Source organism: Neolamprologus multifasciatus, chromosome 6 (assembly GCF_963576455.1).
Source record: "Neolamprologus multifasciatus chromosome 6, fNeoMul1.2, whole genome shotgun sequence".
Taxonomy (NCBI): domain Eukaryota; kingdom Metazoa; phylum Chordata; class Actinopteri; order Cichliformes; family Cichlidae; genus Neolamprologus; species Neolamprologus multifasciatus.
The window spans coordinates 7,358,464-7,384,468 of NC_140444.1; the positions used below are offsets into that span (position 1 = coordinate 7,358,464).

Consider the following 26,005-nt stretch of genomic DNA (forward strand, 5'->3'; position numbering starts at 1 on the left):
ATGGTGAAAAAACATGATCTTTATAAAATTAATGCAAACAGTAGTAGAGTTGACAGTGAAGCAAAAAATGTGGAAGAAGCTATGGTTTCACAGGTGTACCTAATAATGTGGCTAGTGAATGTATATATGAGAGTAATAAATTCATCAGCTATTAATTATGAATATTTATCTGCCACTAAGATCCATATCATACAGCCGTTTTATGTAAGAAGGGAACTGGGTATTCATATTGGTAAAGTTACTGGAGCAGTTTAAAGTTTTGGGAAGAAGTCAGAAATTAAACCATCTAGCCACATAAATGGCATCTATACATGAGGACGACACTGATCTTCATATGTAACCCCCAGGCAAAAGGTGAAAAAGATTTATACCACAAAATGTCAGATAATTATTTTAATATACAGACATGGGAATGAAACATAATCAAACATCAGACATAAAATTAAAGTGACATCAATCACAGAAAAAGGACAGCAGCAGTATGTAAAAATATGTCATTATAAAGGACATTAATCATAGTAATGGAATGACAATAGAGACAAACCCAAAAGAATGCACATTTTCTTTTTTTCTTTTTTAATATCAGTGTCTCAACATTTAGGGTTTAGAATCACGAGGAATTGCAAGGAATTATCTCACTGAAGTCAAACACTTAAGCTGTGCGCTTTCCTCCACTGTACAAGTGTTGTAGGTCACGCTCTGCTCAGGCAATTTGTGGCGACGTCCAATATCTTGCAGTGCATGTTTGTGTGCTTGCACAGATGTGTGTGAAGACTAACGCAATATGACAAGCTGATAACATATTTCATGTCATATTGTTTGACATCATTAACTAATAAAGATTGATTGCCCTTTGTTCCCTGTCAGAGAGTGTTTATCCTATTGCCCTGCTGCTGTTTTAGAGGATTTTTGTGGATATGTGTCTGCAAGAGTGAAACAGGCAAAGAGAAGGAGTGTTTCTGAGAAGCTTAAGGCTTTCCAAGCCATAGATCAGATGGTGGTTGGACCCAACCCTCTCCCATGATGCTCTGCAGGCGAAAATCTTCGAAATACTCTAGCCGGTGGCTAGAAGACAGAAAGACAAATTTAATATATTATGCATAAGGTAGTGAAATACACATTTATATACATGTAATTTGAAATGACAAAGTTGACTAATGTGACTCTAAAAGGTACAGATTGTGGATTGGACATAAGTACCATTTAATCTACACCTGTTTTACAACTTAAAGGTGCAGTATGCAAAATCTCATCACTAGATGTCAGTAGACTGCAGTTTCCTGTTTCCGTACCCCTCCCAATTCAAGTGCATTATTTACGTTTGCTGTAGGACAAACATGTTTTACTCAGCCGAGAGAGATCAGAAAAATTTAATTTGTTTTTGCACGCGCAATATTTAAAAATATTTGGATAATATCAACACGTAGCAATAAATCAGAAAAAAATAATAAATTTGCCAAATATTTTTGCAGTATTTTAGGTTTTTAAAACCCAAGATACCTCAAAAATTCTGGCCGCAGACTACCGGTTAACAGTTTTGAGTGTGGGCTGTCAGTCCGCTGTTTACCTCAGTTTTCAATATGCTGAGTGTCCTAGTCTATTTAACCTGGTGGAGGCTGTAAAACTTTGTGAAAGGAGTGTTATATGAGTCAGTGAACTTTTCTCTTGGTAAGTGGTGCTGTTGTTGCCAGTTAGCTGCTGTAACCGGCATTAGTGAAACTTGCTTTGAAGTGGATCTAACATTGTTGGACAGATAGCAAATAAACTGTCATACAATATGAGAATGTAATCAACCAGGAAAGCATCATTTTTAGAGCCTACATTCGGTTGATTAATATTAGCTTATAAGGAGAATAACCAGAATAAATAAGCATGTTTATGCATGTTTTGTGTGTTAGAGCACTGATTTCAGTTCTTGAAATGAGACTTCAGTTGAGGAGGAAAAGCACGAGGTGGAAATGAGGGAGGAGAGAACAGTGGTGAAGAAGGCAGATGAAGAGGAGGAGAAAGCGATAATGAAAATATACATTTGCAAATGTTAAATAGTCCGATGGAGTTTGAAAGAGCTATTTATGACATTTGAATTAATAGTAATACCACGAATATGGACAGTCTCTAGCCACTTAGTAGGTGGAACGGTGATTTCTATCTTGGCTGCTGTTTTCAAGATGTTGCCATGGCTTCCATAAACTGGCGGCCTCTCCTATTTATTTTGTATGTATTTTATGAATATTTTAATGAATTAGTGTAAAATTCTTTTTTCTTTTAAATTTCCTACAAAATGACTTACTGTACCTTTAAAAGAATATACAAAAAAGGTGTGATTTTGCACATGAACCTCTTTTTTCTGTTGCAAAATGTCTCAGTGCCTCACGACAGCCCCACTACAACACAAAATGTCTGTGCACATGACCTATGGCACATCAAACTTCACTTGTAGAAGTCAGCATACTCACAAGTTAGGCATTTGTCCTTCGGTTATCTCCTCCTTGGGGATGGGATAAAGAGCCTCATATATACGATTCTCTCCTGAGCCGTGGATCGCGTAGGAGTTCATCTTGTTGACATTGGGAGGGAAGTATGTCCAAGGGATGAGAGCCTCACCTGTCCATCTGTCTCCAGTGATCTTGGTGTTAAATACCATGGGAAGCTGTTGCTGGAGAGAGAAATCAAAAATGTAAGAAATATCCCATAAACCCAAAAAAAAGCCTACGAATACCTCCATACGCAGCCTACCAGGAATGCTTGGCCGGCTCCTGACAGTAGTAATATCAGGTGTTGTCCATGTCTAAAGTAAAAACACAGGGAAGACGTGTCATTATTCAACTGTGTATAAACATATGGCTATATATACATGGGCAGAGCAAGAGCTCAGCTTGGTACTCACGGACAAAACTCGACTTCCAGGTAATTTTCTGTAGTACTATCAAGGAAGAAGGTCTCTACAACTGATGAGATAAGGAAAAATGAAGATAAGACTTTTAATCTCACATTAATAAACTGCTTTAACTGTGTTATTAACCTTATCAGCACTTATTTTGAAAAAAAAAAGACAAAAAGTAATAATTAAATTATTCAGGTCATTCATTTTTGACTCGGACTTTAACAGTAACATGCAAAAATAACAATTACATAAACTTTTAAATACAATTATGTGAGCAGCACACTCACTAACCTAGAAGCATGCTCTTTATCTACCTAGATCATAATGGGGTTGGTTTCCAATCTATTAAGTAACATTAATGAGACCAAATATGTGGGGCTCATTAAACGGAAATCGAACTTACTTGAGGTCAATTAGAACCAATTGTTATTACTCAGCCTCATTGTGAGGTTTAATTGCTGTGTCGCCATAATAATGATAATGCAGTTACTGTAATGATCCCATAAACAGACAGTCTCTAGTCTCTTCAGCCACAGTAGACTTTATTCATATTATTTCAGCTTGCCAAAGGGCCTAAAATTGCATCCTAGGGACTAAATTACATAATCATAACTGATGGTTCCGTAGCTACGGCTACAACAAGCATGGGGACCATAAAAGTAATACACGTACAATACTACAATCTATTACAATAAGCCATAAATGTGACCTTTTTAAAGATAATGAATTTCCGTTGGAATCAGCCTTATGAAGTCTGGAGCTTGTCGGTTATATAATTGCTGTTTCTCATTTGTTAATTATAAGCGTTTAAAAGAATTGTGCTACAATTAGGGAAAGGTCTCTGAAATATTACGCTTCAGCTAGCAGCTGGTTAGCTTTTGTATATAGCAGTTTAATATGAGATGGGCCAAATGGGAACAGATTAAACATAACATGTTCATTTATGAGTTTTAGAGGCGCTGGTGAGCAGGTTTGTTTTCCAAACTGAGGTTAAAGAAAATAACAGTTTCATGGGACTAGTTTCATGTTGTATAGGTATATATGAAACTCGTCAATATTCTAATTTAATATAATATGAATAAGCATACTGTGCATATATATAACAGACTGCATTTTCCTGTCAATAACAAACATTTAAAAACAGTTGAAGTTATGAAACCCAATTAAGCGATTAAAAGGGGATTCTATTTTACATGAATAATTTGCAAATGGGGCTACCTTTGATACATAAACAAATTAAGGGCATAAGGCTAAAGGTATTTTATAACATATATATATATTTTATAATAGGGTTGGGTATCGTCACTGATTTCTATAACTGTTTCAATTCCAATTCACAAGGTCCCGATTCGATTCAATTTTGACTCAGTCAGAAATATTATAATTCTGATCATTTATCAGTACATATCCATATTTTTATATCTATGTAGGCAATAAAAGCAAAGCTGACACTTGTGAGACTTCATCAGAGGTGTAAGAATCACAGTAGATGCCTTTGTGTCAAAGTAACTGAGGATAAAACACAGAAAAACATGAAGGAGATTTTCATGGGGTGGCTTTTTATAGCAGATAACCGCCTTAAAAATATTCTGCAGTAGAACAAAAATGGAAGAAAACCACAAATCAGCATATGAACATTACCTGATGCTGTTGAGGTGAAGCAGAACAAAGTTACAGAGGTTTTATTAGAGACAGAGCTAAGCGTTTTGTAATGTATTGACAGCAGGTCTTGTCAGAGGTCATTTTTAAAGAAAAAAAAAAAAAGTGGCCGATAGCACTGTAAACAACGATAGACTGATGTCTAATAAGCAAGCAAATAATTCAGAAAATAGAGATTTGTGATGGTAAACTGTTCTTAATGTACACTGAGAGAGAGAGCTGTGCAGGAAGTGTAATTTTATTGTGGTGGAAACAAAACAACCAAGGTAAGATATTTTTCAAACATAAAGCATAGTTTTGATCTTCTTTTGCTGCTGGTTCAGTGAATTTCGTTTGGAGTGACATGTCGACTTTCAGCACCCGACGACATGTCTGTGTAGGCGACCCGACGGTCGCGCTTTGTGTTTACATCTTTATGCAGAATCTTTTTACTGGCTCTTTTAACCGTTTGTTGTTTTACCTGTTTGGCGGTTGTTGAAATAGTTTTGTGAGCTTTAAGCTGACATTCTGGCATTTCTGATAAAAAAATATTTATATTTAAAAATTCAGGATATCATAAATTCATATCACATTATTCAAACTAAAAACGATTTGTTGTTTTTTTGTTTTGGTTTTTTGCATGGACTAAACCCCTAAAAGCTTGTGTCTTGTGTTAAAAGAAAGGTTGCATGGCTATAGAAGCAACAGACCAATCTACCCACCTTCATAATTCCACAGTCCAGGGAAGGCCTGGCTTGGGGGCCCAGCAGGAGCAGCCGGGTCATTGAAGAATGGACCAGACACCTCCACCTTCAGGCCTCCTAACCCAGGAGAGAAGGTGATTTTGAGGGGGTCATGATTCACAGGGTTGCTGTCCCAAGTGTGTTCGATGTCAAACTGCATTTGCGTGCGAGGACTGAAAGAAAGAAAATCACTCAGTCTTAAAATCTGCTGTGTGAGCAGCGACACAGGGAACAAAAAAGCTACAAAACTTACAGAGATTCACAGCATAGCAGAATGTGGATAAGTGTTATAAACTGCAGTCCACGAGTCACCCCCATGTTTGTTTTCACTGGCTACAGGACAAGAGTGCTCCGAGTGCGCGTGTAATATCTTTAAACACTCTGCGTTTCACCCTTTAAGCAGTTTGTTATCAAATTGTGTCAAACAGAATAATGTTATCAGTAACAAGACAGTAAAATCATTTTCCTGGTAAAGCAAACGTCCGACGATTACACTTGCTTGATAAGATCTGAGATTAAAACGACAAGCAGAGGACGATATTTTCCAACTCTATGCTGTTTACGTTTTCATGCAATATGTGGTTACATCTGTATGGAAATGTCTATCCAGCAATTAAACCACTATTTTTGACACATTCTGACGAACTAGAAACCATAATCTCTTTTCACGTGATGACGTTATATATCATACCTTAACAAACAACCGAATTCAAACTTTTATATATGCAGAGTTGGCATTATTGACTTCCAAATGTATTCTACATCTGCTTCCTGATTTTTACTTTTTAAAAGGAACATCCTTTCGCGTTTCTTGTACAGACGGAGTGACTTTACGGTTGCACAGCTTCTTTTCCATTGGTCCCCGTTTGTTTACTTCAAAACAAGAGGCGGAAACGAGGATTGAAGTAAAAACCTCTATTATGAATTTAAAATTTCAATGCGATGCATTTGCGTATTTTTTTATGCGCATCCTGTCTCGGAAAATGTGCAAGGTGTTTTGTTGAAGAGATCAAAACACTGAGTTGTTTTGATGAGCTTAGCCGAGATTGATTAGCTGCTTTAGCTAACACGAGCTGCACAAATTTACTACAGGTAGCTAGCTAGTTTGTAGTGAACGTTTCTAGCGGCTTTGTGTCATCTTTACCTGAATTAGTACATTCTTAAACGACAGTTTTCTCTTCGTGTTCCGAAACGTTAACTTGAAAAAAAAACCCTAGATTAGAGGAGCCAGGTTTGACAGGCTTTAAGTGTTCGTGTTTAGTTTTGGTGGTGGTGGTGGTCGTTTTTGCCAGTGCAAATTCTTTTGCTTCTCTTTAGACGACACCGTAAGCATGGAGGCAGAGCTGGAGTTTTTGCGTGATCAAGGTGAGACGAAACTTGGAAACTAAATGCATATTTTTCTGTTACGCCGTCTAGTCCATCAGTTTTTGCCACTATTCTATGTTAATTTCTTTTTTTAAGCCATAGGTGGTCCCTGTATAAAAATCAATCAATTATATGGCGTGCATTTTTAAGATGTTTACAGTCTTCTGCTTGTGATGATCACTAGAACATCTATGCTTTTTTGTGTAAGTGTCCTCGTGTTTGTGTCATTTCAGTCCGCAGGCTAAATTCTGCTCTCAACCAGTATCAATATGGGCATGGTGCTCTGTCCACATCTTCTCAGGTACGAAGACTAGTGATGTGTGGATCGATCCTGAAATATCGATTCCTCCGATACCAATCATTTATGTTCTAGAATCGATTCTCACATTAAAATATCGATATTTTAGTAATTTAGGGTAAATTTGTAGTTTATCATTAACAGGAACACAGTGGAAAGAAACGATATCATTCGGATTGTCTACATTCAAAGGAACTACTTCCTCTTCCGCCTTTCATAGTCATGTGCGAAATACGGCTGTATAAAAGCCGGGTAGTACGTCACGAGCTCCCTCGGTGGAGTGAAACTCTGCCGTCTGCTCCTTGCTATCTAAAATATAACCGGGCGCTGACTTAAACTCTTGACCGTCTCACACTTCTGTTTAATCAGTTTTCTGTTTGACGTTTATTCAGCGTGTGAAAACCCCGGAGGAACCCTCCCGAGGGATTAATAAAGTTACATTTAATTTAATCTAATCTAATAACTTTAATCTCAGCCAAACCGATTTACTCATGAACAAATAAAACACTGAAAAAGCCAAACAATAACATTTTTAAGTTATCAAAGTGACTTATACATCATGTTTAACCCGAGTAGCGAAAGACCGCGGGGGGTTGAAAACGATGTGTCGGCTCAGATATTTGAAGTTTACACAGCTACATTCTCACCTGAAAATATGTTAAAAGTTTTTTTGCGACCCAGAAAGAGAAATAAGAGCAATATTAAAACTAAGTAGCTGCCGCCATTGTTGGAAACTGGAATTGGTTGGGTTGGTTGGTTGAATCCTGCAATATGGTTTTTCAATTTTGTTGTCCGGGTGGAAAATCGGGAGAAATTCGGGAGAATGGTGGCTCCGGGAGATTTTCGGGAGGAGCACTGGAATTCGGTATTCTCCCGGAAAAATCGGGAGGGTTGGCATGTATGGTTGTGGCAACATCACTAACCTTGTCAAACACCTCAGAGTAAATCATATCACAGAATATGACGAGCGTATGTTGAGGTGAACTGAAGAGGAGGAGAGGGACAGATGCTGCTAGGGCGAGACAGACGTCTCTCACGGAGTCCTTTAGTGCTGCAGGCAGGCAACGTGTTCAAATAGCGCACAACTTCAGGTTTTTTTATTTCTATATGATGAACTCTGCATTATTAACTGATTAGAACAAGAAATCTGATGTCCTGTAATTATTATGACGCTATAATTTGAGATACAATAAATAAAATAAGTTTTTGTACAAAGTATCGGTATCGGATCAGTATCGTCAATACCACCCTGAATATTACTTGGTATCGGATCGGAAAGGAAATCAGTGGTATCGCACATCACTAACGAAGACATAAGATAAAATGGGATATGATAACTCTTTATTGTCATTGCAGTCATACTTGGTACTATAGTACAATGAAATTAGAAACTGTCCCACTTCGGCATTAAGCACAACACAACACAGTAGACTTCAAAGTGGATTTTTAAAAAGTGCAAAAAAAGTATGACTTAATAAATTAAAGAATGAATGTTTATTGCACATTATTGCCCCCAAAAAGTATAGAGAGATCACCAATCAGGTCAGCTGTTAGCATTGATTAGGGCTATTGCCCTGTTGTAAAAGCTGTCCTTGAGTCTGTTTTTTCCGTGGCCTCAGCAACCTGAATCTCCTGCCAGATGGCAGCAGCTCAAACGCCCAGTGTCCTGGGTGTGTGCAATCCTGTAGGATGCTGCGTACCCTCTTGAGGCAGCAAGTGCTAAACTTCAGGATTGGAAGAGGATGTCCAGTGATTTTTGGGGCCATATTTAATGACCCTTTGAAGTGCCTTTTTGTGTGCCATTGTGCAGCTAGAGAACCATACAGAGATGCAGTACACACTTTGAATGGAGCAACTGTAGAAGATGATCAGCAGCTCCCACTTAAGGTAAATTTTTCTGAGGGTTCTCAGAAAATGGAGATGCTGTTGGGCTTGCTTTATAACCTCCGAGGTGTTTGAGGTCCATTGGAGGTCTGTGTCTATGTGGACACTGTAGGGCTGGGCTATAGCATACCGTTCACGGTAATACCGGTGGAATTTTGGGCAACGATAGGAAAATGAAATATCGCGATAGAATATGGGTAAAACGCGCATGCGCAGTGCCTATGTTTACATAGCACATGGCGGCGACGCAGAATGAGAAGAGCGAAAGCGGATCGTTAAATGAAACGGATGAACCAGAATTGGTTTGTAAAAATGCTGCAACTTCAGTGAACTGGTTTGGCTTTCGTCCGTCAGATACACAAAGAAACGCTATTGTTGGTAGAGCATGCTAGCGGGCCGTTGTTATTACCGTGTTGTTTGGAACATACGGCACACTTAAAATCAATCCTTTGATTTTTCTGAAAATCGACAGTGCCCCTTATAATCCCGTGTGCCTTATGTATGAATTCTGGTTGTGTTTACTGACCTCGAAACGATTTTGTGCTACACGGCGCTGGAAAATCTGTCACATGTTTTAGAATGACTTCGCTAAGCTACCAGCCCGCACCGCTTGATGGATTGTTGGAGCATTACGGCTATCGTAGGCAGGAGCCTCGCGGAGTGATATGTACTGTGCTTCAACATAATATTACCATATTGTGTGTGTATAACCTCTTTTTAAGTTTTGTGGATATTATACATGGTTATGCTGAGGATATGTCGGCCTATTTCCACTGGAAATGCCTTTTGGTTAAACTGTCAGCAAGGAATTTGCACTGTTACATTTTTATATAACTTTAATGCACATAAAAAACAGCTGCTTGTTTAAGTGAAAACACATTGATGGGGTTTTTTGCACTAATAAAGTTGTGGAGTTGTAAAGCATTTTGTCTAGTGTCAATTATAACGTCAGTTATATCGTTATCGCAAATTTTCAAATGTATATTGTGATAAATATTTTTGGTCATATCGCCCTGCTCTAGTGGACACCCAAGAACTTGAAGCTGAATACCATTTCCACGCCTTCCCCATTGATACTGATCGGCTGCAGCTCAGACTTCTTTCTTCTAAAGTTGACTATAGCTGTTTTGTTTTGGTGGTATTGAGGCCCATATTGTTGTCCGCACACCTGTCTGACAGCCTCTGAAACTCAGCTCTGTATGCTGTCTCATTGCCCCCAGAGATGTGCCCCACCACGGTGGTATCATCTGTGAACTTATTTACTGCATCATCTGGGTGGTACTGACACAGTCATGTGTGTGTACAGTAGAATGATCTTCAACTTAAAAACTTATGCTAGTTTAGCTCATCCAAAATTAATCAAGTATTTGGCATCTTCAATAAAAAAAATTGTGATTGTTTTTTTTTTTTTTTTTTAAACTAATAAAAGTAAGTTTTTGATACAATTAACTACTGCTAGCCCTCACCCCTTACATGCGTTATCTTTGTTAGGTTGAGGAGGAAAGACGCACCGAGTCTCCTGTGCCCTGGATCTCAGATAGAGGGTCAGTTCATCAGTTTCATACCACTTTGTAGACACGTTAGAGACACACAGCATTCACTGGAGATTCAGCAAGACAGAGTTATGGTGAACACAATTTAAAAAAAAAAAAAAAGTTTTCCCCCAGTACTGAAACATCATTTGTCTGTGTTGCAGTATAATGGCTCCTCTGATAGCTGAGTATGATCGGCACATGGAAGAAATGACTGAACAGCTGCAGAGATATCAGGTAAATCAACAAAACAACATACTGAAATAATAAAACATCCTTCATCTGAAATGTTCGAATACACAGGCGTGTGGTGGTGGGTGCTTGATGAAGTGATGTGATTTATAGATTTAAGTCCTTGAAATCTATTAAACTGATAATTCAGAAGTCAAAGACTTTGATAGAGGTAGCTGGGAAATAAATATCTTAATCCTGAGATTTCTTGGTCATCTGATGCATTAAGTATGTCGGGATGTTATCAATGACTCTCAGTGTTCACGTACAGACACAGATGACAGATGTCAAATTGAAGTTGGAGAGGGTTGTCAAGGAAAATGAAAGGTAAAAAAAAATATAAATCCACTCATGTTAATATATAAAGAAGTTGGTTGCACAACAGAACATGACAAATGTACTAATATTTTCAATAAGTTAAACCTGTCATAAGATATGGCATTATTCAGTATTGTGTGTGTGAATTTGTTACTTGAATTATTTTACATTCAGTGGCTGATTGATTTTCTATGACCTACCACAAATCAGGTTGCTGTAATTAGTGCGCTCATTTGTCTAGTAATTAGAGCTTTGATTAGAATTCTGGCATCTTGACCATTTGCATTCCAGCGAAATAATTAACCTAATGAAGGTTCTATTTTATTTAGCACTTAAAACTATGCATGCTGTTAATGTATTTATTTATTTATTTTTGTGACATAACATCTTAAGTCTGAATACTTTTTTCAGGCTTCATGCAGAGCTGAGAGAGTCTGTTGAGAAGCAGCTTCATGCCCTGCCCACAGCTTCAGGAGTAGAGGGCAGCACATTGGAAGAAGATGCGGTCATCAAAAATCTCCAAGAACAGGTCCAGCTGTCTGAACAGGTCTGCATAAATGTCCGTTTGATATGTCTAAACGTTTGTAGATTAAGACACACTTTTTTTTTTTCTTCTTTTTTTTTTATATAAGAAACACATCGTGTGTGGGGCCTTTCTAGCCTGTGTGTATATCCATCAGCTTTTCTGCACTCTTCTGTTCTTAAACACCAGGAATTAGAAGCTGACAGAGTTTTTCAGTACGCTGAAATTTCTACATGTGTTCTCCAAAACTTGAAAGCAAGCACATGGTGTCAAGAAATGCCAATATTGTAAGGAAGGAATTCATATTTAACTTTAGAAAAGGGAATCATCTTAAACTGTAAAGTGTATTAATCTAAATTTGCAACTCGCTCAACCCTGAACATTTGTAGAATTCTTGCTATAAAAAGGAAAGAATTTAGAAAATTCATCCTAACTGTGTTACAGAAGTTTATTCAGTTGCGTCGTACTTGCTGTTTCTTCTATTTTTCAGTCCATTTCAGCTTGATGTGGCTTAAGTCTGTACAGACCTTGTGTCATTAGTAGGGATGGGTATCGTTTAGGTTTTATCCGATACCGGTGCCAAACCGGTACTTTTGAAACGGTGCCGGTGCTTAAACGGTGCTCAAACCGGTGCTTAAAGAATGGAGAACACAAAATTGGTCCAAAAACCTCTCATGTTCAGCTGTTTTTTTGTAAAAAGATAACAATGTTAGCCTTTTCTGCAGCTATATGGCATATATGGTATAATTCTTGGCTGGAAGCAGTGCTTAAACAATGGAAAAAACACAAACTTTGTCCAAAAACCTCATGTTTAACTGTTTTCCACTTTTTTTTGGTCATTTTAGCCTTTTTGGCCAGTTTGAAGGCAGTATCTGCCATCAAACAAGAAGACAGCCGCATGTAACTACGACGGTGTTTGCTAGTTCACCTTACATGCATTAATTTAATAACGTGGTTAGCGTACACACAAACAACATTAATCTACTCGCCCAGAGAAGAACGGCTGCTGCTGCCATCATCATCCGTCATCATTTCTGCTACACTGGCAGGGCTAGGGGCCAGGACTCTACTCTTCGGGTTTTTGGGGGATGTTGCTAACTCCGGGTCTGATAACAGGCACCACACCTGCAGTAGATGTGCTCGGTGTGAGGTCTCGCAGCAAGCTATCAAATACGGCGCATTTTTCGGCTTTAAAAAACAACGCTATGCGTCGCCAGGAGTTTTATCGGATTGAGGTGTTACCTCCTTTGACAGTATCAGCTTAAAGCACTTGTTGCAGGCTGCTGAGTTTGCTTATTTTGCTGTAAAGTACAGCCAGACTTTTGACCGCTTCGCCTTGGGCATTTTTAATCTGTAGCTCTGCTCTAAAAGAACGTATGTACCTGGACCCGCCTACTATCCTCGGAAACGTAAAATGATTGGCTAGAATCTAAAGTGTATCACAGCTCAGGAAAAAAAAGCACCGAAATGCGCGCTGCTTTTCGGTCTGGTTACTACCGTTTATGTCAGAACCGGTACCCATCCCTAGTCATTAGAAAGCCTCCTTGTAGGTCTTTGCTTCGAAGGTTATCTTGCTATAAACTGAATCTGTGACTATCCAACTTGTCTTCCTTTAATACCTGCCTTTTTCTCTTTATCCTGATAAGATTTGACAGTACTGCTTATCAGAGTAGGGTGTAGTCTTAATCATGTATCCAAGGTTGTAGTAACAGTTTGGTCCAGTAAGGTTAATTGTGATAATTTAAGTTCTTTTCTGCACGAAAGCTGTAAGTTAACAAATTCCTTAATTCCTTACATTTTTTTGTGACCATCCCCCCGGGTCCAAGTGTAGCCTAATTCACAGTGTGGTTGTAAGCAATCTAAGATCAAAAGAAACTACATTTTTAGAGCTACAGTGTTTAGTTGATTGTTTGATTAAATGCTAAATGGGAAGTTAATCCGCACCAATTTGCAGGTATCCATAAAAAACTCTTACTTCTTAGCTGATGCTTTTTCAGCGTCAGGGTATGCCAGTTTTTTTTGCCTACTGTATGAGAGCTGCCCAGATGTATTAGGGTTTTGTCTGTTCATTCACTGACCAACTAAAAGCCATATTCGCCTCGGATACAGGTTAAACTAAATATTCAGGTGATCGACTTAAAAATGTAATATTATAACAATAATAAAGCTTTTTCTTTTTTTTGTTAAGTAGCACTCAGAATAAATTTTTAATGTTTGTGAAGGTGAAATGTATTAATGGGTATGTTTATTTTGTATGGACACTAAAACCGCAACAGGGCCTTGGCTGAGCTGAAGTGCAGCTGGAATTTAGCTGGATGCTGTGAACATTCATCGTGACTGGAAGTTAGATCAGACGATCAATATTATTTTGATCTCTGTGGATTCAGTGGAGAGCACAAGGAAACAGCCACTCTGGCTTTGTCAGAATTGCTTTCTGACAGTTAAACATTTGTACCGTCTGTGTATTATTTTTTTTTTTTACATATGCAACATTGAGAAATGATACATAATTCTTTTTGAGTAGTGAGTTCACACGTTTGCACTAATAACTGAAGACAGCAAAGCCTTCCCCAGCGGCTCCACACACTCTTTTAATGAAGCTGTCATTTTTGCACTTTTTAATAATTCTGAACAAAACCCAGGTCATTTTTTTGGATTCAGTGGTGATTTGTTATCCCGCTAACAAGATGCAACACACGTTATTTAGAAACCATTAGTCGTCTTTGAGGGAGAAGAGTTTTTGTGTCTGGAGTAATGATCTCTTGTGAATGCAGAAAGATGTTTGGTATTCTTCTTCCAACTCCTAGTAAGAAAGTTAACTGTGTGTCAAAATGTGGGTGGATAATGTTTGCTGTATGTGTTCAGGAGCGGACGCAGGCCATGGAACTGTGGCAGACCACAGCCCAGGAGCTGGATCGCCTCCAGCAGGTCTACCAGAAGACAATCTCTGAAGGACAAATCCATGACTCCCAGAGACAGCAGCTCAAGGTTCAGTATTCCGAAATGGAAATGCAAAGTCAGAACTTGATTAGAACAATAACCTCTCACCGCTAGATGGCGCTATTATCATTGTAATCAAGTTAATTAGAGCACTTTGGCCTTAGTTAATGTGGGCTATAAGGATGAGGTAATTACTGTTAGTTAACTTGACATGAATGCCCCTTTTATCATCACAGGATCAGCTTGTTCACTTTCAGCAGCACACATACAAACTCCAAGCGGCCAATCAGAAACTGGAATCGGTAAGTGACGGTTAATTAAATGTGTGTTAAATTGCTGCCTCCCAATTAGCCACGGTATTGAGATGTTCTGCACTTCTCTGAAATTGACCCTGCTCTAATAATTAATCTTTTAACTAAGCGAATTGGTTTTCTAAATCACTCCTGTAGTCAGCCAGAACTGTCAGGCTGTATAATTGACTGTCAGCTCACCTGGTAATCCTCTAACTAGATTCTTTTTAAGTCGTACTCTCTGCTCTCCCTCTGTCGCTCTCTCTCTATCCTACAGTCACAGATAATTCAGCGCTAGAGATTATTTATTTATTTAGAGACACGACTGACCTGTATTTGGGCTTAACCTTGCTCGGAGATTAAGGAGTACAAAATATTGTGGATTTTTTTTTTATTCACGCAAAAACTTGTGAACGCACATACACACACGCCAGGTGCTTGGTCACAATACACTGTATAAAGAGATTGTAGAGTAATACTATATCCCTCTAATGCATTTTTAATGGGAAGGCACGCTTTAGGCTCTCCTCCCTCTGACTGTTCATGCAAGCAGCCTGTTTCTTTCACAGCATGGAGAGTGACTGGCTTTGTAGTAATCACTGACAGAGACACCTCGGGGTTTAATGTAAAAGGACACTGAAAAATGTATTAGAGACAAGGTTGATTTGGATGTTGTTAATGTCGGAGCTGCGTTTGCAATCATGCCACACAAACGGCAGTCGTGTCTCTCTTGCCACACACAGACAAACCAGCAGTTCCTGAAGACAGTGACAGAGCAGAGCACGGAGATGGAGGAGCTACACAGCCAGCTCAGGTAACAGGCTACTGGCTGCCATCAGAGGTCATGTTCTGTTAGTGTGTAACTACTACACAACATGCTACACTGGACTGAAAATCACCTTCTCCCATGTCCTGTAACTTTGTGTAAGTTGTTTCATAAATGGAGGTTATATTTTAGGAAGAGCAGTGTGAAGTAAAAGTCTTAAAGTGTCCCATAACACCACATCTCTACCCCTGAGTTCTTTTAAGTCTTAAAGTTTACATTTTTTAAGCTGTGAGCTTGATATTTGCCAAAAAGACATCTTTTCAACTGACATTTAGCAAAAATGAAGAAAATGAGGGAGTGGGGGGGGTTGTTTTGTCTTGTTTTTTTTAATTGTCAAAATAAATTTTTCAGTTTCAGCAATCCAGACAGGCTGCTATAAATTCTAGATGACAGTTAGTCTGCTATTTAATTTGTGTTTGTTTTTTTTTCTCCTTTCTCTGTCGTTATGTAGGCAAGCCAAAGCTGAATTGAGGACAGCCACAGCCAAAGTGGATGAAATGACCAAGCTGTTGCAGAATCTCCAGGAACAGATGCAGAGACGGGTTAGAAAAAAAAGAAAATATAAATACATATATTTGCCTAATTCATGAATATTCATGAAAAAAGACCAATACTTAATTTGTTTCAGGAGCATGAAAGGACTCTTGATTTGATCAGTTATAGTTGAGATGCTGAAAATATTGCACTCTGCATAGTTTTTGTTTTTTTGCTTAATCCCTCAAACTAAAGCTGGAATTCTGCAATTTATACCTTTTTTCCCTTTTTTCTTTTCAACATATAACTGTAAGTTGGCTGAAAAAATGTCAGCCTATCTGTTTTAATAATCTGAAATTAGATTCCTGCATCCTTACAACTCTATTTTGAAAGACAGATACAGTTATGACCTTACATTTAGACAGTGTGTCTTTGCTTTGATTTTAAATTTTAAATCAAACGCTGCAGACTTTCATCTTTAATTCAAGGCTTTTAAAAAAAGTACTGCAATAACTGTTTGAACTGAATTACTGACAATTTTATATATAGTTGCACAAATGTCTGTTCCCTGATTATTACATGAAAAGTTAAGTTAATTCCAACGGTTGAACTTGAAGAATAACATCTAACCAAGTCAAGAGGATTCTCAAACAGGTACATGTTTGCATGTCACTGTCAAAGTCTATGATCAAGAGGAAGACGGTAAATTCAGAGGGTTTACAATAAGCTGCAGACAACTGGTTACACTAAAGTATAGGAAGCCCACATTAGTCTAAGAAAACATTTAAAAGAGCCTGCTAGGTTCTGAAAATAATGTTTAGACAGATGAAACTAAGATTAACTTGTGCCAGAATGATGAAAGTGTGACGGAGGGAAAAAAACGCCTCATAAGCAGAAGCATCTCTCAAACACCGTGGAAACTTGATCACAAGTGAGTTAGGGATGTTGTTATTGCTGATACAGTGTTGAATGAACAGAGAAATCCTCTTTCTGCTTCACTGTGCTAATGGATAATGATACAAAGCACACTGCGAAAGTAACAGAAATTGAGTGTTCTTCAATGGCCTAGTCAGTCACTTGATCTCAACCCAACAAAGTTACTGATGAAAAAACAGAAAATAACATAAACTGAAGGCAGCTGCAGCAAGGGCCTAGCAGAGCATCTCAAGGGAGGAAATGCAGCATTTGATAATGTCCATGAATATTGACTTTTGATGGTCATTAACTCCAAATGATTTTCATTCAAGTACAAAAAAAAACTCAATTTTTTTTTTATTTAAAATTGTTAGTTTATCCAATGACTTTACTAAAGTGTAATTCAGTCACATCTTGATCTTTTTGGATGGAGGCAAAATTTAAAAAAAAAATGGTGTCCTTGTTCCAAACTCTGGACCTAACTGTATGCATATGTGTTTAGGAAGAGGACATGGCTGGAGCACGGGGCCGTGAACACGCAGCAGACAGACGACTGCAGCAGCTTCAGGCAGCCCTGAGCCAGCTGGAGACCCGGTCAGCCCATGTTAAACTGTTGGCTTTCACTTGCTGGCTGTCAGCTAAGATGGAACAGTGGTTGAGATTAGGAAAGCACTGCCAGCGTATTGATCTAATAGAAAGTCATGGAATTTTACATCAGTGCTTCAGTGTTTATGGGGTCAAGCAGTAGTTTTCTGACTTTCTTTCTGCTGCTGGGTATTGTTTCTTTTCTGCAATCGCAGGCTAAAAGCTGCATCACAGGAGGCAGAGGCAGTTCGCAGAGAACAAACTGTGTGGGAGCGAAAGGTGGGGGAACTCCAGGCACGTTGCACCACTCTCAAAGAGGAGAAGTATGAAGCCCTGTCTAAAGTTCGAGAGAGCGTTCAAGTGGCCGAAGAAGCCACATTGCACAAAGACCAGGTAAATGCAGTTACTTTGGATCTTTCAGTGTTTTATCGCGTTTGTTTTAAATGGCAGAGTCGTCTTTTTGACATATTCAACCGCATCTTCTAAATAGTTTTCAGATCTCTCCTCAATTGTCTATTTGTATCTGCCTTTACTTTTCACTTCAGGCCCTTTTAAGAGAGAAGCAGAAGACAGAAGAGCTGGAAAAGACAAAGGAAGCAATCAAGCAGTTGATCTATGATGCTGCAGTCCGCACCAAGAAGGAGGTACACGGTTAATAAATGGCTAGATGAATGCTTCTCCTAAAAATACACTCATGTAATTTGATTCGTGTGTGACTAAAGTCTACTTTGAAGCAAGTTGCATCATTACCTAAAAGCAATAGATGACATCAGGGTATTTGCTGCCAAATCTGTATGCTTTCTTTCGAAAATGGCAATTCTGAAAATGAAAGAAAACCAAAGTTTTTGATTCATAATTAGTTTTACAAGGAGAAGTGCAACCTCCAACTGTACCTTGTGCTTAGCCATACTTTTTTCTTTTTTTTAACATATGAGGCACTAAGCTGAAAGCAAAGCCCTGCTCTTTACCCTGTGTAACCCTGGAGACATGGTGATTAATGCTCTGTTAATGGATCTTTTTCATCAAGGCCTTCAACTGTTTAATCCTATTAATGTAGAATGGTATGACTGAAGCACTGGCTGTCATCTTAGTCTCTTGCTGGCCCTCAACATGGGATGATATTCTAGAGATTAAATGTTGATGCTTTTAGACTTTTTCGAAATCATGGGGCTTTGCCTTTATCGTGCCTTTGCTTACCTAGCTTAAAGGTAATTTTGTCATTGAAGACAGTTTAAGTTTAAATATTTTAGTCAAAGTGGGTAAATTTTTTTTTTTTTACCTTAATCTACTCTGTCCCTCATTCTCATTTAAGGCAGTTCAGTCTTAAGATAAGGTCATGTAATGAAGAATTACTTACAGTTGAGAGTCAGACCTCAGACTTACCTGAAGGCATAAGAGCCACTCGAACTGATAAGTGTGAGGGAAGAAAATTTCAAAAATGGAGGCCAGAGATTCACAGATTCACTGTATTCACAGTCAGCTTGCATGTAATCTGTTTTTTGACAGTTTGCAGTATTGTTTTTATTTGTCTTTAATATGCAAGTGCATTATATACTTGCATCAGGAGGGATGTATATGCAGGTGACACAAAGAAATGTCCATAGTTTAAGGCTATGTCCACACGTACACGGGTATTTTTGAAAACGGAGATTTTCCGTTTTCGTTTTAAAAAATAATCCCGTCCACACGTAAAGGCAGAAATGAAGGAAAACGCTGCTAGGAACATGCCAAAGCAGCAGGTGGCGCTATATTCCTAACCGTGTAGAAATGTTGGCCAATCAGAAGTCTAGAAGCCTCGGTGGGAAAAAGTAAACAAAGCTGGGGCATAGAAGCAGAACGGAGTCGTATGTGTGGAGGGACAGTAACTGTGTGTGTATATGTAAGCATTTAAACACTGCAGAGAGAACAGTTAACAGTAACAGTATTGTAGAAATTCATTTCACCGAAACAATAACGTGGCGCACACTGTGACGTCAAAAAAGGCGCTCATCTTTGACGCTGGGTATTCTCCGTTTTCTCCGTTTTCTCCGTTTTTCTCGTCCACACGTAAATGAAAAAACGGAGTTTTAGAAAATATCCACCCTGGCCGGAGTTTTTAGAAATCTCCGTTTTCAGTGACCGAAAACGCCGTTTACGTGTGGACGAAAGGTGCAAACACAGAAAAATCTGCGTTTTCAAAAATACCCGGGTACGTGTGGACGTAGCCTAAGGCTATTGTTCTTGATTATGTAGTGAAGAATATCAGTTTAACAAAAGCAAGCAGGTAACACAAATGCAAACAATGGCCTGATGGTCCTTTAAATGTCTGTGAAGAAGAAAATGCTTTTGATAATTTTCACTTTAACTTTCTCACTTGAGATTTTGATGGGAATGGCATTTGTATTTAATACTTTTAGTGACTTGTCAGGAAGTAAGGCTGTGATGACTTAGCAAAATTTTTAAGTCATCCAGCCAAGTGATCGGAGCTTACGAGCTGTGTGACGTGTCTGTCCTTCCACAATGGAAAGGAATCGCTACTCTTTCAAGAGTATTGGTCAGATTGTAGTGAAACTTATCAATCATCACTTAATGGGTCTTCACCTCCCACTGTGCTCAAGATCACTTTTATTATTTGGTTTTTTTTAATTTTTGAATTGTTATGGATTGTGAGCCAGATGAGATGCTATATCACTCATGTTCAGGTTACCAGCAACACTACTGTGTCTGGTAGCCAGTCTCTCTGTATGTTATCATGGCAAAATGTAGTCTTTGAAACATCTACTTGAGCAATAAATGCCACAAGGACATTTTTGAGGACGACATATTTCTCAAGGTAGCTGCGTCCAAGAACTCACTATACTGCCTTTGTAGCTGCTGTGATCACATGCAAGATTTTCACTGAACTACAAGGAAAGCACATAATATCATAGCAGCGGCAACACTATAAAGTGTAATTAAGAATTTGCAGCGATTGCTCCATTTTTGGTTGCTATAGTTATTGTTTTTTCTGTTTGTTTTATGACCTTTGTCTCATTATTATCTGTTGTTTCATATATACATAAATCAAGTCAGTAAATACATCACTATGTTGCTGCTTGATGTTTATTTTCATCTTGACTTTTTATGGTTTCAATCTTCAGCAAATCTAGTTTGATTTCAGTGCACTAATGTATATGACTTTATCGTCCACGCATTGACTCTTCTTCCTTAAGTTACCAAATGTGCTATTGAAAAGTTAAAATAGGAGTAGTCAAAGCAAAAGTCTAAACACAGACTGCTTTTCCTTACTTATATCTGCACTTAACTCAGATGGTTAAGTTCAGGAGTTAAGCCTTTTTGTGACCATTAAAAGTCAGTCTAAGGGGAAGGAAAAGCAAAGGAGCTAAACTCCCCATATTTGAGCTTTATGGCTTTATCTTTTACAGGTGGAAAATGTTCGCAAACAGTGCAATGTTCAAATCCACCGTATGGCAGAGGAGCTGTCTGCACTGCAGCTGGTAAGAAATTGTCCAACTAAGAGGGCAAACTCATTTCAAAATCACCATAAATCCTTTTATAGCGTCTACCTGTCCACTCATTTCTGTCTCCTACCAACATTTTTTCCTGTCTCCTCTTCTTTCCGACTCTGTCTAGGAGTGTTCAGATAAAGAGTCTCAGATTGAAAGGTCCCTGCGAGAGAGAAAAGCTGTAGAGGAGGAACTGGAGAAGGTATCTGAATTTATCAGGGGAAATGCAAGAAAGACACTGCAAAAAGTTGTACCAGTGTTTTGATAATGTTTGATTATGTGGTTTTGTGAATGTGCTGAGACACTGCTGATCATTTTAATAGTCTGCTGTGTTTCGTGTCAGGTATATAAGGAAGGCAGGGCAGAGCCAGAGTTCAGGAAGATTGATGCCCTTCATCAGAGGTGTCTAGATGCTGAGAGGCAGAGGGAAGACATAAGTCTCACTCTGCAAAGCACGCAGAACAAACTTAAAAAGATGGAGATGGAGTAAGTGCACTATAGGTTTGCATCGGGTCAGGTTTAGTGCTCTGCTTTTACTTTGCTCATTATTTCTTCCAATCTTTTACCCGTAGGTATAGCGAGGAGCTGTCACGATGCCAGGAAGAAGTGCGACGCCTGCAGAGCTCTCTGGCTTCAGCCCGCAATGACTGCATCGATGTCAGCGAAGAGCGGCTGCAACTGCAGCAGGAGAACTTTCAGCTCCGCAAGGAGATGGATGAGTTGCGCAAAGCCACCCTGCAAGTCCAGAATAAGGCCAAGCAACAGGTAAATGGGAAGGATGGGAATCGATAATGATTAATAATCCAAATTTGGGAAATTTGGGCTTCCTATGGGTCTTGGAGTTCCCATAATGCATTCTAATAATAACGATAACAAATTGCAACCCTGCCTAATAAATTACCGCATTTAAGAAAAAAAATATATCAAGAGTTAACTAATTAAAAGTTTTTCTAGCCTCATGACATTGTCTGGGATAATTTCTGAGGTATGTGTAAAATCTGTGAAATGGTCCTTTAAATAAAGTGGAATAATAAAGTGTTATATTTTTGATTAACTGCTGAAAAGCCTTTGTCAGTAGTAGGATAGCTAGATATATAGCATAAAACAGGGTTTACACACAAGTGATAATGTACCATTACATAATTTATTTGACCATTTAAAAAGAGTTTGAAACTTTATATAACCTCCTCCCTTCAGGTTTCTAAGTTGGAGCAAGAGTACAGCTTAAAGGAGCAAGAACTGGATGCACGAGTGAGGGAGCTGGAGGAAAGCAGTCGAAGTTCTAGCGCTGATCTCACTCGACTTCTTACAGCTCAGCAGAAAAGTACACAGCGATGGAAGGAAGAGGCCAAGAACCTGGTCCATGCATTTGAGACTAAAATCACGACCCTTAAGTAAGACTTTTGAAATTGTTTTTTTTTTTAAAGATTACTAATGCAAGGACAGAAGGGCACAAAAAGAAATGTGCTTTAAACTAAAGGGTTAAAACTTCACAACTTAAATGTAGATGACTTATAAGAAAAAATGACTTTGTACAGGACTCTGTCCAGTCCTGTAGAAAACAAAGTACACTCTTATTGATTCAATAGGAAGTAAAAGGGAAATAGCAGCCACGTACTGGTTGTCAAGTACACTTGATTAACTGATCAGCAAGTGTGACCACCTATATAAAAGCAGACGTTTGGTCAGGTGTGCCTTAACATAATATAACAGTCTTCTAAGGAGTGGATGCCTTGGCAAGTTCACCTGAGCTCAAACCATCAGAAAAATTGGAATTTTAAAAAAAAGAAGAAATACAAAGTAACACAAGAGCTACAACTCAAACTCTGCAGGCCCTAGTTAGCATGGCACATGTTAAAGTTCATGAGAATATAATTAGAAATAGAATGAAAAAGTAGTGCTTGTTTGTTAAGGTTTCCAGAAGAAAGCCTCTTCTGTGGACACTTCTAGGACTCTGTATTCCTGTGAAACCTTTTTTCACATGACTAACTTACAAACTCTTCTACACTGACAACTGTGAGTGTGACTTGACTGGGTCATTACTTTGTGCTTGTGCACCTCAGGAGTTGTTGCCTGACACTCTTTCCTTCCTCACACTAAACTAAAGTAATTAGTTCCCATAATGCTTTAGGGTGTTGAGGTATATTACCTATATTTGTTTACATTTTAGCATGGTTTTATAAAAATTAGGTATTCTTCCACTTAGGGCTGGGCTATATCATACCGTTCACGGTAATACCGGTGTAATTTTGGGCAAAGATAGGAAAATGAAATATCGCGATAGAATATGGGTAAAACGCGCATGCGCAGTGCCTATGTTTACATACGCACATGGCGGCGACGCAGAATGAGAAGAGCGAAAGCGGATCGTTAAATGAAACGGATGAACCAGAATTGGTTTGTAAAAATGCTGCAACTTCAGTGAACTGGTTTGGCTTTCGTCCGTCAGATACACAAAGAAACGCTATTGTTGGTAGAGCATGCTAGCGGGCCGTTGTTATTACCGTGTTGTTTGGAACATACGGCACACTTAAAATCAATACTTTGATTTTTCTGAAAATCGACAGTGCCCCTTATAATCCCGTGTGCCTTATGTATGAATTCTGGTTGTGTTTACTGACCTCGAAACGATTTTATGTCGTACACGGCGCTTGAAAATCTGTCACATGTTTTAGAATGACTTTGCTAAGCTACGAACCCGCACCGCTTGATGGATTGTCGGAGCATTACGGCTATCGTAGGCAGGAGCCTCGCGGAGTGATACGTACTGTGCTTCAACATAATATTACCGTATTGTGTGTGTATAACCTCTTTTTAAGTTTTGTGGATATTATACATGGTTATGCTGAGGATATGTCGGCCAATTTCCACTGGAAATGCCTTTTGGTTAAACTGTCATCAAGGAATTTGCACTGTTACATTTTTATATAACTTTAATGCACATAAAAAACAGCTGCTTGTTTAAGTGAAAATACATTGATGGGGTTTTTTGCACTAATAAAGTTGTGGAGTTGTAAAGTATTTTGTCTAGTGTCAATTATATCGTCAGTTATATTGTTATCGCAAATTTTCAAATGTATATCGTGATAAATATTTTTGGTCATATCGCCCTGCTCTATTTCCACTTTTATATAGATGTACTGACATCTGTTACAGAATTCCTGTGTCACTGACATTTTAAAAGATATTTGCAAGCAACTATTTGATAAATAGCAGTAAATCTGCTTAAAATGTGAGAGAAACAAACACAGGTGTAACATCCTGTGAGGCATAGGTCATGGTGAATTTAAAACTGTGCATTCTTTGTGTTCAGCATTGGCAGAGTTATGACTCAGATGGGAGCTTGAGTACCTTAATTGCTTCCATGAACTGTAGGTCATTGCCGGTGCCGCTATTGACCACGCTGATAAATGGGCCAAATGGGCAGGTCGAAACTTAATAACTGAGCAAAAGTTGGTTTCGAAACATCAGTGTGCAGCTGACCCTTTCACCTTACACAGCATACTTTGCCTGTATCTCTGGCTGCTTCTGGTGTAGAAAAATGTGAAACGGTGGGTTGTTTTAAAAAATGAAAAAGAATGAAATTGGAAAAAGAAATATTTAATACAGCAGTCTATAAAATGAAATAAAAACTTTTAATTAAATGTAAAGAAATATTCTCAGTCTGACACTTTGCAGTTTTATCTGTAACAGTGAAACAAAGTTTAAGTAACAGATGCATTTCAACAGCAGCTGAAACAAAAGTTGACTTGGCCCTCACTGACAGATGGTTGGACTCGTCTTTGTAAAATGTTCATTTCAGGGCTGAGCTGAATCGACAGAAGCAGCGTTCACGTGCGCTGGAGGCGCAGCTTCAAACTGACCATGACACAATTTCTGAGGTTTGAGCGACACACAAAGACACACTAGAGATTATTGTAAGAGAAAAATGAAACTGGCCATTTCTCAAATAATTCTTGTATTATATGTGAAAGACTTTTTCTTTAAGCCTGTTAATAGGTGTTAGCCTCTGCAGATGTCAGGCCTTCGCAGCAGCTAAGAAAAATGTCAGCGCTCTTTAACAACTCAGTGATTCTAGAAGTTCTAGGAGTTTCTGTTGTAGAAGTTGCTTTAATCTTATGAGCTCAAACCTGATGTTTGAGAGCAGTTTTTCTCACATAATGCACAGATGCAGCAAGAATAATTTAAAGAATGTACCATGAACTGAAACAGCTTGGGTTTGTTCAGAAACAAATGAATTGCACTGATGTTGTCAAGATTTTGCATATTTTTAAAATGCAAAGCTTGCATCTGTGAACAGCAGCCTGAAAACAAGTATGTCTGCGGTAATGGAAAATGATAATTCCACCATATGTTCCTTGGTACTTTAGTACTTAAAAAAAAGGCAAAAGGTTTAACACTGAGACATTTGTGTTTTACTCCATGTGTAACTAATTGATACATGTTTTGTGCAGTACGAGAAGCAGCTAGCGGAGTATCAAGAGAAGGCTAGTCGTCTCCAGAGACGGCTGACGCAAGCGGAACAAAGGGCAACTACTGCTTCACAGCAGGTATGGGTAACTAATCTAGTGTGCTGGTCCCTGTGATGGGCTGCCATTGTGAGAGTCGTGCTAGGAGAAATATGTGTTTTTACTATCCCTTTGTTGTCTGATTGAAAACTGATATTATTTGCGGTTGTGCTCGTTTCATTTTACTTTTTGTTTTGTTTTTTTTCTAATAGCTGAATAGGTTGCAATCTCAGCGAAGAAAAACAGCCTCGGTGGATCTAGAGCATGTCTAATGTGGTACAAGAAAGCACTGCTTTCATGTTTTCCATTCTTTTTGTGAATTTTTCATTTTGTTATAAAAAATAAAACTAATTTTAAATAATCTTTTTTGTGTGGGTGTGGCGGATTTATTAATACTTACATTTTTGTCATGTGTTAAAGTGTTGATACTTTAATATTGAGGCTTTTTTCCCCTCAGATTTGACTCATTTTTTTTAATGCATATCGTTTTTATGTTCCACTAACTATTTAAATAAAAAATGTAGCGCTTTCTTCAAAATAACTTCCTGGAGGTGTTTCAAGATGGG

At 38.4% G+C, this 26,005-nt stretch overlaps 2 protein-coding genes across 5 annotated transcripts; one reads left to right on the top strand and one right to left on the bottom strand.

The window, feature by feature from the left end:
- Window positions 1-559: 559 nt before the first annotated feature.
- c6h4orf33 (chromosome 6 C4orf33 homolog) lies at window positions 560-6,073 on the bottom strand. Of its 3 annotated transcripts, none has more exons than XM_085163168.1 (6): window positions 5,957-6,073; window positions 5,245-5,438; window positions 2,888-2,948; window positions 2,737-2,788; window positions 2,457-2,656; window positions 560-1,065 (listed from the first exon to the last, which is right to left on the bottom strand). In XM_085163168.1, exons 2-6 carry the CDS (start codon window positions 5,423-5,425, stop codon window positions 969-971), a joined length of 591 nt encoding a protein of 196 aa, XP_085019294.1. In that variant the 5' UTR covers window positions 5,426-5,438; window positions 5,957-6,073; the 3' UTR covers window positions 560-968. The 3 variants fall into 3 exon arrangements, with proteins under 3 accessions (XP_085019294.1, XP_085019295.1, XP_085019293.1); XM_085163169.1 differs by lacking the exon at window positions 5,957-6,073 and adding an exon at window positions 5,765-5,944; XM_085163167.1 differs by lacking the exon at window positions 5,957-6,073 and adding an exon at window positions 5,519-5,738.
- On the top strand, window positions 6,068-25,800 carry sclt1 (sodium channel and clathrin linker 1). Of its 2 annotated transcripts, XM_085163164.1 has the most exons (22): window positions 6,068-6,170; window positions 6,583-6,630; window positions 6,864-6,931; window positions 10,304-10,356; window positions 10,509-10,581; window positions 10,847-10,902; window positions 11,305-11,440; window positions 14,282-14,404; window positions 14,593-14,658; window positions 15,390-15,460; window positions 15,924-16,014; window positions 17,364-17,455; window positions 17,662-17,839; window positions 17,992-18,090; window positions 20,851-20,922; window positions 21,059-21,133; window positions 21,275-21,417; window positions 21,504-21,696; window positions 22,129-22,325; window positions 24,734-24,812; window positions 25,386-25,481; window positions 25,652-25,800. In XM_085163164.1, the coding sequence occupies exons 2-22, from the start codon at window positions 6,597-6,599 to the stop codon at window positions 25,709-25,711; spliced, it is 2,055 nt and encodes a 684-aa protein (XP_085019290.1). In that variant the 5' UTR covers window positions 6,068-6,170; window positions 6,583-6,596; the 3' UTR covers window positions 25,712-25,800. The 2 variants fall into 2 exon arrangements, with proteins under 2 accessions (XP_085019290.1, XP_085019292.1); XM_085163166.1 differs by lacking the exons at window positions 6,068-6,170; window positions 6,583-6,630; window positions 6,864-6,931 and adding an exon at window positions 8,083-10,087.
- Window positions 25,801-26,005: the final 205 nt, after the last annotated feature.